Here is a 15,416-nt window from a genome sequence, read left to right as displayed (position 1 = left end):
ATTTTTACTTGAGCTTCTTATATGCAATCACGAAATTCGACAGATTAGTTTAAGCCCAGAAAACTGCTTAAAAATACCAGAACCTTAGGATTCTAAGGGTTATAAACGATTTGTATATTTTTCTTCTACATTTTACCCTTACCTCCCGCCTCGAATTGCTACGTAGGCTAATTGCGGGAGCTGAAAAACATTGTAAATAACTGATGATTGTATGAATAAAGTTTTGTTGTTTGTTTGTTGTTGTGTTGATCATAAATTAGCTTTAGTTTTGTGAAAGAAGGATCAAAGAACGTAATGTTGGTCCTTCTTGATAGCTATCCAACCCGCGACGAACTCGCCGTCAATCTGTAACATGCATGATCAATGGCACATTTTTGGACCTTCAAAATTATTGATATCCGTTTTCATGACATCATCTAGAGTGGCTGTTTTCTTTGGCAATTTTTCAACCCTTGTAAAGGAATCTGTTTATCTATGTTGTCTGTCGAAGTTCGACACACAACATATACTTCTACGATCTGTAACTGAGGGCGGAAAATTTGGAACATATTTGCAACGTGCACAAAGTAACTCCACGCCAGGAGCTGGTCCAAAATGTCCTCATCTTTCTGTAGGGTAAGTTCTAGGTCTGTTTGTGTTTATCCTATCCAGTTTCTAATAAATAAGTGGTTACAGAATGAAAATGCATGTGAACTGTGAAGCTAAGGCCAAACGTGGAACTTCTCATGCGTCAAACCACTAGATTGCAGTCAATCGTTTTTAGTCGGTTTAACTCGAGAAAAGATCGACCTTTATCCCGAACTCAATCTTCAGGAGTGTTTTCCATATATTTCGGACGGGAAATTATTACTTGGCGATATTTGGGTACTGGTCAATAAGGAGAGGGGGGGGGGGGGGGGGGTCATCAGTTTTTGAGCCCTCGAAAAGGGATAGGTTATGTAGTTCAGTTTGATCTACACGTAGGGGGCAGGTCATCATATTTCTACACTAACTTTTGAACTGTTATAGTTCCAAGAAGATTCTCAGTTGTATTCATCAGTATAAGTTGATAAATTTCTTGATGTAAGCAGTTTTTAAATGAATTTCTATCGATTTCAGAAGGCCCAAATATAAAAATGTCCCGTGGAAGCATGCCCCCCCCCCCCCCTGACCCCCTAGATGGCTTGTGATAATAACATCAGTTTTGCCTGACTTTCTTCAGCCTGCGTAGGTTCATTCTGGGCTTTAGATTTTCACCAGTAAACTCTTTTCTAAACACTTTGCAAATATAAATGGTAGACAGTGGCTGTAGTTTCTGTTGACTTGTTATCAATTTCTGTATAAAAATATGAACGCTTCAATAATTGTTTATAAATTATTATTACGTATTGTTTCAGTTTTCGCATATTTTGTTTGTGTCTAAATTTCCCCATGGACTTAACACACAAATATGTGGAAAACTTACAAACGTCTAGTATAAGAAGTGAGAAATTCATCCTTCTTTGCCTGGTTTTCACTAGCGACACAAGCACAAGCACAAGTTCTTATTTTACCGGCTTCGAAGTCAAGCAAAAGCACAAGCGCAAACACAAGCACAAGGATCAAAATTTGTCCTTTTTTGCGTGATTGCGCTTGTGCTAGCGCCGCTAGTGAAAACCAGGCTTAAGAAACGGGGAAAGACGTAAATGGAACAGCACTACCATCAGATAAAATTAGGGTGGTGTATGTAGAGAATAACAATTTAAAAATCAAATGATTAAGCCGCTAAAAACCTTCGGGATTACGGGAACGAGAGAAAATTTAAGCCGGGATGGCGGGATCCGAAAACTCTATTCGGGACCCTCTTTATCCGCCGGCCACGTTGTTTTCTTTTACTATACCCAGTAGGTTTTATTTGACTGTTATCTTAGGGAAAGATTATAATGCCTCAATTCAGTGTGGAGTGGGGTTTGATTGAGAGTAGGATTGCCTATGGGAAACATAGAAAAAGCTGATCACCGAAAATATTCTCTAAAGATGAACAGCTTTTGGGAAGACATCTTGTTTTCCCCGAAGTTTCAGTTATCCTTCCTAACCAGAAGATGTGGTATTGATAATATTTCTTTTACCTCCAAGGTTTTTTTGTGCACTTTTGCTGTTATTTGCATGTTCTCGCCCCAAAGTACAGAGGGTGCCGGTAAGTTTATTTTTTATTTTTGTATTTAATTTTCAGTAACTAGTCCAATAGATACATGTTTGCATGAGAAATCCGTTCTTGACTGGGACCATTTAATTTCATTGGTTTTAACCCTATGTAGCAAATTATCGTTCACCACTAAATTTTCTTGGATTCTGATTGGTTTAAATTGATCACATGACGTGATAGTGTTAATCTGCGGAGAGACACTTTCAGTCCATAGTGCCCATCCTAGAAAAATACCCAGATGGATAGTACTCGTTCGTGAAAATTTCTTGTAAACAAGCGGGTCTACAGGCAGAAAATCCCACTAAATTCACTTCATTTAGTGGGTTTCTTCTCTGGCCGTTGTTTCGTTTGTAACATTTTGGCTTTCAATTAATTCTTTTATACCATGCCATAGAAAAACAGCCAATCAGACTGGGCCGTTGTTCGACGGTCCCCCCTTCCCATCGTGCGCTGCGTCTTTTCTCGATGATTGTGGCGTATTTTCTAGGCGGTATAGTCAACACTCGTGCTTGGTCCCCTTCACTTGTATTTCTCGTTCACACTCGCCTAAGGCTCGTGTGTATACCGGCGTGCTCGTGGGATTCCATGTTCCACTCGCGCATAACTAGTATTTATCCAAAAAGTAAAAAATAATTCAAGATGCCCATTTTTGAATGGGCCAGCGCGGAAGAACATTTTAGTGGTGAACAATAAAAACAATAGAGTGTTTTTGTCTCGGAACTGTTGCCCCTTGGAAATGTGATGTTCTTAAAAACTGGCATATTTCGCTTCTCGGGCTAACATTTGTTTAAGGAACGTGAAATTTTTATATTTGATAATTTAGGCTATCATTATATTAGGCAAAAAAATCGCAAATGTTTTTTATTATGCTAAACTAAACAAATGAACCTTCAATCAGTGCATATATCATAGAAGAATAAATATTTCGGTTCTCCCTTATTAGTTGGGCATGGATGATTCGCAGTGGATGCTCTGTATGTTCTTTTCTAAAAGCTCATGGCTCTGTCTTCATCACTTTAATAGGTGTTTGCAAATCTGCACTGGGGATGCAAAGCAAAGGAATTCCAAATGCAAACATCTCGGCATCATCCACGTTAAGTACAAACCATGTCCCTGCCTTTGCACGACTGGAAGAGCGCCAAGGGGCCTGGTGCTCGGCGCCGAATGATAATTCACCTTATATTGAAATCCTATTGGACGAGGAAAAGTTAATAACAAAGGTAGTGACACAAGGAAGTTACAAGGATTTGTTATGGGCAACGAAATATCAAATCAAGTACCTGAAGGAAGGAAAATGGTCTTCATATCAGAAAGCAGATGGAAGCCTGGTAAGTAGGTTTAAGAATGTCTTTCTCTCGTAATCGTAAAAAAAGATTTTAAATCCAGTTTTAATAAAATCCTAATTTGTAGTTTATAGCCACATGACCTGTCTTGAGGGAGGTTGTATGATCATGATATCCTATTTAACTAAGTTGATAGAGCAGTTTATAATTGGGTGTCGTAAAACTAAATTAAAACCAAAGTAAATACTCTTGCCTATCACAAAACACACAGACAATCCAGGGAACCAAGAACCAATCAAAACTCGAAGCAAATAAATGTTGCTGACGCGAAGCGCGGGAAAACGTGCGCAAGCGAGCGAGTCACGATTGGTTTTGGTTTAAGCTCTGATTGGTCGCGAAATTTTTAAACCAATCACTGAGCGTAGTAATGCAAACTCAAAGCAAACGCAAATTACTTTCGTCACTCAAGTGAAAACCGCTCTAAAATAGGGATAGTTAATGCGCATTAAGCAGCTAAAGAAATAACCTTGCCAAAAGTGGTGTTTTTGTTTCATTGAGCTCCGATGACTTCTTGTACATTAATACTGCTATTTTTCTGCACACCTTAATTGTGCCTTATCGTACTGTTTTTTTTTAAATTAATTAATGGCCACTAACAATAGTAACCTTAAGGTATAATAACTCGAATTACAGCCATTTGTACCCAACTATATATGTTATGCTTTATGCTTGTGTAGAAATTGGAAGGCAATACAAATGTCCGAGCCTTAAAGGAGCACGATCTGCAACCTCCAATAAGGACACACTCGATTCGTATTTACCCAATGGCGCCTCTAAGCGTGATGCCGAATGAATATAATGTTGTCTGTCTCAGATTGGAGTTGTTTGGATGCTCTGGTAAGTACCTTGTTAAAGGAAGTTAACGCTTGTGTTAATTTTAATCTGAAATTAACGCGACTTAAATTAACGCGAATTGAAAGAAAAATTACTGCCTAATATAGGAAATTAACGCGAAGAGGGGGTAACATTTCAAAATGAAGGAAATTAACGCGACGAACACATACATAAAAACTTGTTGAGAGAACAGGAACAAGTTTATTTCAACACTAGGTGTATAATCCTAAACGTAGGGGTTAAGCGAATACTTAAATGACAGATTTCCCTACCCTTATATACCTAAACTTGTGAAATCCGGCCTTACGCTTTTATATACCTGAAGCATGAAAAAGCTACCCTGTAGGGTGGAGCCTCTCCGTATATGCCATTTATAGGGAGTTTGCCTCCCAACCCAACAAAATAGCATAACTGACAGTAAATGTACGTCCACGGATAAACTTATCAACTTCTACAAAATCAAGTCACTCGTTCGCTGTTATCTATTTTCTACAGTTATAAGCTGTGGGGATCCAGGTACTCCTGTTAACGGTGAACAAGCTCATGTAAAGATTGGTTATATTTATGGTGGTTCAGTGGAATTTACTTGCAAAGATAACTACACACTATCAGGAGCAAGTGAGATTTACTGCGAAGAAACGAAAGATTGGAGTTCGCCTCTTCCACAATGCTTGGGTAAGCTAAAATTGGCCCAATTAAAACATCAAGATCAGTTTACTTTGTGTTCATTAGTAGAGGCAAAGGAATCACTTTCTAAAGTGTTTCGTCGGCGGGCATATGAAAACATTTAGGACATTGTCAACTTCTTTAAAACAAATCTGGGAATCGCTAGTCTTATTGTACTACCACAAAAAAACAAAATATGTGATGCTGGGGTCAGGTTACCTAACTCTTGAGTCAACGTCCTTAAGGCTGGAGTAAATGCGAATTTGAGTGAAATTTTAGGATTTTTTTAAGAAAGGAAAGGAGAAATAAAATTGTTTTTGAAACACTACCAGACAGTTGACCCCCCACGCAAGAGCACTCCAGGTTGTCAGGGGACTGTTTTGACCTGTTTCGGTGTCCATCTGCTAATTTTTAACTTCAAACTCTAATTTCAATTTCACACTAAATCTTTAATATTTCTTATTTCTCCAAACCCGGGCTCCAAAAAATCCCCAAAATTCACAAAAAAATCACAAAACACCGCAAAACACAGATTTGTAAAATGAGAAAAGAGTTGTGGGATAACCCTAACGAGATATTCGCATTAAACTCACACAAGAGAGGATAATGGTCCCCTTATCCTCTCTTGACTCACATTAACCGGAAAAACGGCTTTTACGCGAACCCCGACTTTTAAGTCGAGCAATTTGGGATTTGTGTATTACTAGCTGGGAGGAAATTATTATCAAAGAACAAAAACAGGAATTAAATTGAATACATAATGTACTTTTAGCTCCATGTCCCGATCCCGCAGTGCCTAGCAACGGAAGGAGAATTGGTGATGACTTCAGACATGGTAAATCAGTGACCTTTAAATGTCAGGATGATTTTAAACTGAAAGGAGTGGCAACCATCAACTGTAACGATGGAACATGGTCAGACGACATACCCCAGTGCAAAGGTAACTGACATGAATAACAGAGCTCCTCCTCAGAGCGGACCCACATAACCAAAGGAGAAACATGCATTTGATTTTAATAGTCATCGCTCATGGTCCGCTGGCGCTTGCTCTCTACGTCAGTACGTACGACGACGTCGCGCAACATGGCGGGCCATGCTCCAGGAATACGTTAACGTTAACGTACGCATTGCTTACATCTTTTATTTTGGACATCCATGTTATGGTCAATTGACAGCTGTCAAAACCAAACCAATTGAAAAATATACTACAATACTGAAAGACAGTGATGCCTATGAAAACTTGAGAAAACTTTCCACCGTATTTTGGGCCGATTCAGGGACAAAATATGAACAAAAGATTATGCTACATGACTCAAGCGATAACAACAGAAACAGCCTTGGCTGTATTGTTTTAATTCCCTTTCTTTAATTTATTTTAACTTTTCCTTATTGTAATTTCTCCCACAGAAGTATCGTGTAAAGACATCTACCGGAGTGGAAAGTAAGTAAATGAGTCTTTGCATCTTAAGTATACGTCTTGCAATTTCATCTTCATTGTCATTTCTGAAAACAACGTTAAACAGCTTTTAAATAGAAGCTTCTTCTTGATGATGTTTTGGTCCACTAGACATAAAAGATCCCGAAAGAGCTAAATCCCCGCAAAAGCCCCTATCCCCCTGGTATGGATTCCAACCCTCTAATCATTACGTCACCATGCCTCTCCTATCAGAAGCCCATAATAACTTACTCCCCCACATACTAATTGAATAGAACTAGGGTTCATTTTTGGACATTTTTCCCGACAGGTCTCGAGGAAATGCAGCTTATATGCTCCGAACTGACGTCGGTAAAATTCCTGTTTACTGTCACATGACAAGCATTGGAGCATGTGGAGGTGGGGGATGGACGCTGGTCATGAAAATTGACGGGCACAAGGTGATAAATACAATCATCCACTATTAAGTCAAACCTTATACAGTCAAACCTCTATTAAGCCGTAACCCTTGGCAAATGGCCAACTGACCGCTTTATTAAGGTGTTCTAAAATCAAGCGTGTAATGTGACAAAAATTGAACTGGAATGCAAAATTGATGGTATCAACAACAGTACCCAAAATAGGAGGAATAAAAATTAAGTAATTGTATATCCAAGGAATTTTTTGTCTAGCTATCAGACTTACTTGTGTTTGAGTATCAGTAGACAACTTATTACTGTATAAGCAGAGAGACTCTTCCAGAGAAGCTATTTTCTCAAAAGGTTTAGCTATACGCCCTCCAGCTAAACCTGTACCTGTAAACCTGTAGAAGAGAATGCATGGATATAAGTAATTTGGGAGCGCGGGGTGTAGTTGGAATATAATTTACTTCCCATAAAACCCCACGCATACCAGTATCCAAACTCTCCTCGACTGGCAACTGACTCGGTTTTTTCACAACATTGCATGGGAAATCGCAAACAGGATCAAGTGTTAAAAAAATGGTAGAAATCTTAAAGTCCTTAAGGGGACTATGTCACTGGGATTTCGCAGATTTCTGGTCTAAACTGATCTGAAATAAGTGGTAGGCAACTTTACCCAAGAGAAACATTATCTGAAGATATCACCTCTATTTTGGGATGGAAATCAAATTTCGGCTATAGATATAGAGTTTTTTGAAGAAGCGCGGAAACAACTTGAAAACGTTGGCTAACGTTTTCAAATTGCAATCCATTTCCATCCAAGCAATCCGCAGCCAAACGTGCTTTTAAACAGTTTTAGTGCTCTAAAATAGCAATTGTTAATAAAAATGGACCATTATTTTTAAGTTTCCTACGTCACAAGTACAAATTTTGGCTGTTCAAAAAATCTGTTAAAATTCCGCGACATAGTCCCTTTAAGCAAAGGAGCAAAGGTAGTCGCAATTTGACAAGTTGTTGTCTCTTCTTTTCGACTAGTCAACCTTCCACTACGATTCCAATTTGTGGACCAACAAGAACGACTACAACCAGATAGGAGGGAAGACTGGGTTTGATGCTCGCGAAACCAAGTTACCGACCTACTGGAGCACACCTTTCTCCAAGATTTGCCTCGCTATGAAGATAGATCATCAGATAAGGTCCATTGCCATCAACAGGCAGGCAAGCTCTCTGTACTCACTGATCGCTGACGGGAAATACCGCGACACTTCCCTGGGCCGTAACACGTGGAAGTCGCTGATTGGTTCACAGGCGTCCTTGCAGCGCAACTGTAACAAGGAAGGGTTCAATGTTGCACCTGATCGTTCTCTTAACCATTCTAAAGCAAGGATTGGTATTGTTGCTACCCACCTGCCGGATGAATGTATCTGTGACTCGAGGATTGGTTTTGGCACAGGAGGACTGCACGATGACTCCAACACGTGTGGTAACGAGGCAACATACAGATCAGATAATGGAGACAAGCACATCAAAGCCATGGGGTACATTCTGGTCCAGTAAAACAGATGAAGTCAGCTGCCCTGCAGCTGTTGACGGGATTTGTTGACCAGCCAGGAACTTGTTTTGATTTGATCAGAAAATGAATGTAGCAATGATAGTGTTTGATTTAGGCAAAAAATAAAATCGATGATGGTTACATTTGTTATTGTCTACAGTCTCTCAGTCTCTTGCGTGGATGTCACGCAGAGGGGTATCGAATGGTCTTTGCGAGCAAGCGAGCACAGCGTTTTTCTTTGCGAGCACGAGCATTGACAAAAGTTAACCTTGCGAGCAACGAGTATTAAAAGGTACCTCCACAAAAACGAGTATAATAATAATAATAATAATAATAATAATAATAATAATAATAATAATAATAATAAAGTAGTAGTAGTAGTAGTAGTAGTAATCAATCAATCAATCAATCAATCAATCAATCAATCAATCAATCAATTAATCAATCAATCAATTAATTAATCAATATGGCATTAATAGGTTAAAAATTAAGTACCAAGACAGAGGGAACTTGTATATGCGAGCACGAGCAAACTAGCACCCACTAAAATTTGGCGAGCATTCCGAGCAAAGGCGCAATACTCCAAAATACTCCAGTCAAGTATCCATTTAATATGGATCGCTCATTTTTACGCAAAACTTGATCCGGTTTAACAAGCGCAAGCTATTCCTGAAAGTCAAGCATTTGCATAATAGTTCTTGTAACTTCCGATGATAGCCCTCCCCCGGATAACTAGTCCTCCCGAAAATAGTCAGCCCAAATCTGAGACGTTAAATTTCCTACGATAATATTACCCCTGGGCCATGGGTTATATGAGCGGAATTCTCATTTCTTGAACCTCAAAGGGAAAAGAGAATTGGCCCGAGAAAGCAGGGTAAATTAACAGTGTTAGACTGCGTGAAGCAAGTTCAAGTGAAACGACTTTTGGTTCGAGTTGGCGGGAGGTTCAAAAACCGGGGTCCTTTGATTTAGCCCTTAGAGGCTATTTATTTCTAGAAATAAATAATTTTACGCAGGTTGTGACGTATGCATCCCTCCGCTTCCCGTTGGATGGTACTTCCGGTCATACGGGATATTCTTTATGTCCTTACATAGATTCGAGGCAAGCGTGTTCAATTATCTTTCACTCGATGTCTTTAACAAGGGGGCAGCTTCGAGCCAACGTGGCGCATACTGCCGGAGGTTATCCCGCTTTCCTTAGCATTAAGCAGCTAGGAGTATTTCTACTCCGCCATGGATGGGATGCTAGTCCATCGCAGGGTACCCCCCCCCCCTCCCAGCATTATTTCGCCGGTACCCATTTATACACCTGGGTGGAGAGAGGCACTATGAGAGTTAAGGGTCTTGCTCAAGAACATAACACAGTGACCTCGGCCAGGGCTCGACCCGGAACGCTCACACCGGAGTCCGGTGCGCTAACCACTAAGCCAACGCGGCTAGGCATAAATAGATTGTGCTCGGCAACTTTTGAGCAACTTTTAGCGTTTTGAGCAACTTTTTGTAGTACCAGCAACCAAGGGCAACTTTTGCCTTCCTTGGCAACTTTAGAGCAACAAATTGATATAAAACCGATCCAAACCATAAAAGGTCGTTTCATTTCGAAGAATTTTATTAAAACTGGTTTTATCAAAACTGATTTTATTAAAACTAAGGATATACAATAAAATGACGATAAAATAACACTTGCTTTACGCCCGCGAAATCTGGACAGCGGCTTTCTATCTAACGGGCGCTTAAATCCACCGGTTACTCGCTGCATCATGGCCTGCCGCCGGCCATCTTGGCATTTAAAGTGCGAGTAATAGACGCTGGGGCAACTCTTAGTAAACCTGCAAGCACTTCAATTTCTAGAAAACGCAAAATTCACTCTAGAGAGCAAGCAACTTTTCTAAATTTTGGTGGCAACTTTTTGCTATTTAAGCAACTTTAGAGCAACTTTTGGGTATATTTAAGCAACTTTTCTTGAATTTACCGGCACAATCTATTCATGCCTAAACGCGGCTCCCTCTTCAACAAGCGAATACCATTTTCCCCTCCCTCCCCTCCCTGTTTTGGTTACACTTATCAGCGGTGTGACAGTTTTCCCCTCACCTTTGCTGGGTTGATCTTTGTATGTTTTGTAATGCGACCTTTCAGTCACTGTTATGTAAATTAAAACGGCCACTGTTGTGGCCAAAAAGATCCCAAAATGGGAAGTTTTGTTTTATCCTAGCAAACAGAGCTCAACCAAAGGAACACACACTGGTACTTTGAATAAGTAGTATTTAATTTAGGAGGAGCAAGGATGCATAAAAAAAATTAAAGATATTATTTTTTTTCGATTAGAAGCCCCTTATTACATGGTACCATGGATAAAATATCAGTAATGTACAATAGAAATATAAAATAAATTACTAAATACTGGTTTACATATTTGCCGTGTGGGAGTCCGATGCAGAAAACCACCTATTAATGCCTCTCTTGAAACTACTTAAGGAACTCGCAGTTCTTTGTTCTTCAGGAAGATCATTCCATAGTGAGGCACCGCTGTAGCTAAAGCTTCGCATTAGGTAGTCTGTTCTTGGTTTCGACTGGTCAATAAGTATCAGGGGGGGTGGGCCGGAGCAATTGGAAAAGTGGTGGCTCAAAAATTTGTGACCCACCCCTTCCGTCTGGCTCAAAACCGACTAACCCACCCGTGACAGGGGGTTGAAAATTACATGACCCACCCCCTTTGCTAAAAAAAAATCAAGGGACCTATCATTTCTTTATCATCTGTTAGGGGTTGGAGATTTTTTATTTGACTTCAGCTTTTTAAGTGAAATTCCCCACATAGACATTTTCCCTGATGAACACTGCTGTTCCATGTACGTCTTTTTTCCATTTCTTGACACACCAAAGAAGGATGAATTTATCACTTCTCATACTAGCCTTTTGTAAGTTTTCCACATATTTGTGTGTAAAGTCCATGGGGAAATTTAGACACAAACATATGCAAAAAACTGAATCAGTATATGATATTAATTCATAATCAATTATATATTGAAGAGTTCATATTTTTATACAGAAATTAATAACATAAATAAAATACAACCACTGTCCATCATTCATATTTGCAAATTGTTTGAGAAATATATCTTATTAACCACGCGCGAGGGCCGTACTGGGCGAATATTAGCCCGAGGTCTTGACAGTACGGTCCCGAGCAAGCTTGGTTAATAAGAGATTTATTACACGACTAGAAACTTTGTGTAGTGGGAATTGCTACCCGGTAGATGTCGTGGAAAACAATGTGCGGCAGAACTTTTACGCTCGCTATTTATTTCTGTGTTTAAGGTCATTTCATTTTCAAAGCAATAAAACCTCCGAAAATTAGCGCGGAATTAGCACGGGAGCATCCGGTCCGATACTTGGAAAATATCGGCCCTCGCGGGACCGAAAATTAAGTAATCTGATTGACTGATTTAGTTATTAGCCCTCGGACCACCTTAGTTGTGTAATAAAAGAGTTTACTGGTATTTAAAAGCCTAAAGCCCAGCGTGAATCTATGCAGGTTGAAGAGAGTCAGGTAAAACTAATGATATGATTACAAGCCATCTAGGGGGGTCAGGGGGTATGCTCCCCCGGGAAAATTTTATATTTGGGCCTTTTGAAATCGCTAGAAATTCATTTAAAACTGCTTACATGGAGAAATTTATCAATTTTATATACTGATGAATACAACTTTTCTTGGAACTATAACAGTTAAAAGTAAGTGAATAAATAAGATGACCCACCCCCTACGTGTAGATCAAAATTACATAACCCACCCCTTTTCGAGGGCTCAAAAACTGATGACCCACCCCCTTTCTGCTCCGGCCCACCCCCCCCTGTACTTATTGACCAGTCCCTAAGGATAATTTTAGGGTGGCGTCACGTAGATTATAAGACGAACCTCTCGGGTTGAACATATTACAGAGGTAGTCTGAGGCAAGCTTATAAACACACTTGTAAATTATGATTATAAATTAGTTTTAGGTTTATGAAAAAAGGATCAGAAAAAGTAATGCAAATGATGGTCCCTCTTGAAAGCTATCCAACCCGCAAACTAGCCGTCAATCTGTAACATGCATGATCAATGGCACACTTTTCGTGACGTCAACTAGAGTGGTTGTTTTCTTTGGCAATTTTTCAACCCTTCAGTAGGAATCTGTTTATCTTTGTTGTCTGTCGAAGTTAGACAGACCACATAGCTAGAGTTCTACGATCTGTAACTGAGGGCGGAAAATCGGAACATATTTGCAGCGTGCACAAAGTAACTTCTCGCCAGGAGCTGGTCCAAAATGTCCTTATCTTGCTGTAGGGTAAGTTATTGGTCTGTTTGTGTTTATCCTATCCTGTTTCTAATAAATAAGTGGGTACAGAATGAAAATGTGAACTGCGAAGCACGGCCAAACGTGGAACTTCTCATGCTTCAAACCACAAGATTGCAGTCAATCGTTTCCAGTCGGTTTAACTCGAGAAAAGATCGACTTTTTCCCAAACACGATCTTCAAAAGTTTTTTTCTATATATTTCAGACGGAAATTATTACTTGTCGATACTTGGGGACTGGTCAGGAAGAAGGGGGGGGGGGGGGTCATCAGTTTTTGAGCGCTCGAAAAGGGGTGGGTTGTGTAGTTTTGATCTACACGAAGGGGGTGGGTCATCTTACTTATTCACTAACTTTTAAACTGTTATAGTTCCAAGAAAATTCTCAATTGCATCAGTATAAGTTGATAGATTTTTTGATGTGAGCAGTTTTAAATGAATTTCTATCGATTTCAGAAGCCTCAAATATAAAAATGTCCCGGGGAAGCATGCCCCCCCCCCCCCCTGACCGCCTAGATGGCTTGTGATAATAACATCTGTTTTGCCTGACTTTCTTCAGCCTGCGTAGGTTCATTCTGGGCTTTAGATTTTCACCAGTAAACTCTTTTCTAAACACTTTGCAACTTATGAATGGTAGACAGTGGTTGTAGTTTCTCTTATCAATTTCTGTATGAAAATATGAACGCTTCAATAATTGTTTATAAATTATTATTACGTATTGTTTCAGTTTTCGCATATGTTCGTGTCTAAATTTCCCCATGGACTTAACAAATATGTGGAAAACTTACAAACTTCTACTATAAGAAGTGAGAAATTCATCCTTCTTTGCCTGGTTTGCACTAGCGACACAAGCACAAGCGCAATTTTTTATTTTACCGTGAAAACGGCTTCGAGTCAAGCAAAAGCACAAGCGCAAACACAAGCACAAGGATCAAAATTTGTCCTTTTTGCGTGAATGCGCTTGTGCTAGCGCCGCTAGTGAAAACAAGGCATAAGAAACGGGAAAAGACGTAAATGGAGCAGCACTACCATCAGTGAAAATTAGGGTGGTGTATGTAGGGAATCACACTTTAAAAATCAAATGCTTAAGCCGAAAAAAACCTTCGGGATTACGGGAACGAGGGGAAATTTAAGCCGGGATGGCGGGATCCGAAAACCCTGACCCTCTTTATTCGCCACGTTGTTTTCTTTTACTTTGCCCGGTAGGTTTCATGTGACCATGATCTTCGGGAAAGATGATAATGCCTCAATTCAGTGTGGAGTGGGATTTGATTGAGAGTTGAATTGCCTGTGGGAAACATAGAAAAAGCTGATCACCGAAAATATTCTCTAAAGAGGAACAACTTGTGAAAACATCTTGTTTGAGAGAAGTCTCAGTTATCTTACGTAGCCAGGAGATGCGGTATTAATAATATTTCTTTTACCTCCAAGGTTTTTTTGTGCACTTTTGCTGTTGTTTGTATGTTCTCGCCCCAAAGTACAGATGGTGCCAGTAAGTTATTTTTTATTTTTGTATTTAATTTTCTGTAACTAGTCCAATAGATACATGTTTGCATGAAAAATCCGTTCTTGACTGGGGCCATTTATCTCATTGTACTACTAAGTTTTCTTGGATTCTGATTGGTTTAAATTGATCACATGACGTGATAGTGTTTATCTGCGGAGAGACACTATCAGCCCATAGTGCCCGTCCGAGAAAAATACCCAGAGGGATAGTACTCGTTCGTGAAAATTTCTTGTCAACAAGCGGGCCTACAAGCAGAAAATCCCACTAAATTCACTGCATTTAGTGAGTCAGGCTTCTCTGGTTTTGTTTCTTTTGTTACATTTCGGCTTTCAATTAAATCTTTTATCCAAAAAGTAAAAAATAATTCTAGATGTCCATTTTTGAATGGGTCAGCGCAAAAGAAAATTTTTGTGGTGAACAATAAATACAATAGAGTGTTTTTGTCTCGGAACTGTTGCCCCTTAGCTTGGAAATGTGGTGCTCTTAAAAACTGGCATATTTCGCTTCTCGGGCTAATATTTGTTTTAGGAACATCAAATTTTTATATTTGATAATTAAGGCTATCATTATATCAGGCAAAAAAATCGTATATGCTTTTTATTTTGCTAAACAAATGAACCTTCAATCAGTGCATTTATCATAGAAGAATAAATATTTCGGTTCTTCCTTATCAGTTGTGCACAGAAGATTTGCAGTGGAAGCTCTGTATGTTCTTTTCTAGAAGCTCATGGCTCTGTCTTCATCACTTTAATAGGTGATTGCAAATATGCACTGGGGATGCAAAGCAAAGGAATTCCAAATGCGAACATCTCGGCATCATCCACGTTAAGTACAAACCATGTCCCTGCCTTTGCACGACTGGAAGAGCGCCGAGGGGCCTGGTGCTCAGAGCCGAATGATAATTCACCTTATGTAGAAATCCTATTGGACGAGGAAAAGTTAATAACAAAGGTAGTGACACAGGGAAGTTATAAGAATTTGATATGGGCAACGAAATATCAAATCAAGTACCTGAAGGAAGGAAAATGGTCGAGCTATCAGAAAGCAGATGGAAGCCTGGTAAGTAGGTTTAAGAATGTCTTCCTCTCGTCATCGTTAAAAAGATTTTAAATCCAGTTTTAATAAAATCCTAATTTGTAGTTTAAAGCCACATGACCTGTCTTGAGGGAGGTTGTGTGATATCCTA

General features: G+C 39.5%; 2 protein-coding genes across 4 annotated transcripts in view; both read left to right on the top strand.

The window, feature by feature from the left end:
* Positions 1-15,416, top strand: part of LOC144664072 (putative skeletal organic matrix protein 5) — a 65,568-nt gene that overhangs the window by 5,676 nt on the left and 44,476 nt on the right. The window lies entirely within an intron of this gene.
* LOC144664055 (uncharacterized) overlaps positions 487-15,416 on the top strand; it is a 51,487-nt gene continuing 36,557 nt past the window's right edge. Inside the window, exons 1-9 of one of the 3 annotated variants that reach the window (XM_078525178.1) lie at positions 487-615; positions 2,095-2,155; positions 3,188-3,492; positions 4,185-4,344; positions 4,837-5,016; positions 5,780-5,947; positions 6,415-6,448; positions 6,753-6,882; positions 7,879-8,536. In XM_078525178.1, coding sequence (XP_078381304.1) covers positions 595-615; positions 2,095-2,155; positions 3,188-3,492; positions 4,185-4,344; positions 4,837-5,016; positions 5,780-5,947; positions 6,415-6,448; positions 6,753-6,882; positions 7,879-8,400 — 1,581 coding nt within the window. In that variant the 5' untranslated portion in view covers positions 487-594 and the 3' untranslated portion in view covers positions 8,401-8,536. Of the gene's footprint in view, positions 616-2,094; positions 2,156-3,187; positions 3,493-4,184; positions 4,345-4,836; positions 5,017-5,779; positions 5,948-6,414; positions 6,449-6,752; positions 6,883-7,878; positions 8,537-15,416 lie in introns of those variants that run through there. The other 2 variants (XM_078525179.1, XM_078525177.1) reach the window with 2 other exon arrangements.

The sequence above is a fragment of the Oculina patagonica genome, chromosome 8 (assembly GCF_052425735.1).
Source record: "Oculina patagonica isolate OP01 chromosome 8, crgOcupat, whole genome shotgun sequence".
NCBI classification, from domain to species: Eukaryota; Metazoa; Cnidaria; class Anthozoa; order Scleractinia; family Oculinidae; genus Oculina; species Oculina patagonica.
The sequence above is the reverse complement of the archived record's forward strand: the minus strand, read 5'-3'. Positions and strand labels throughout refer to the sequence as shown.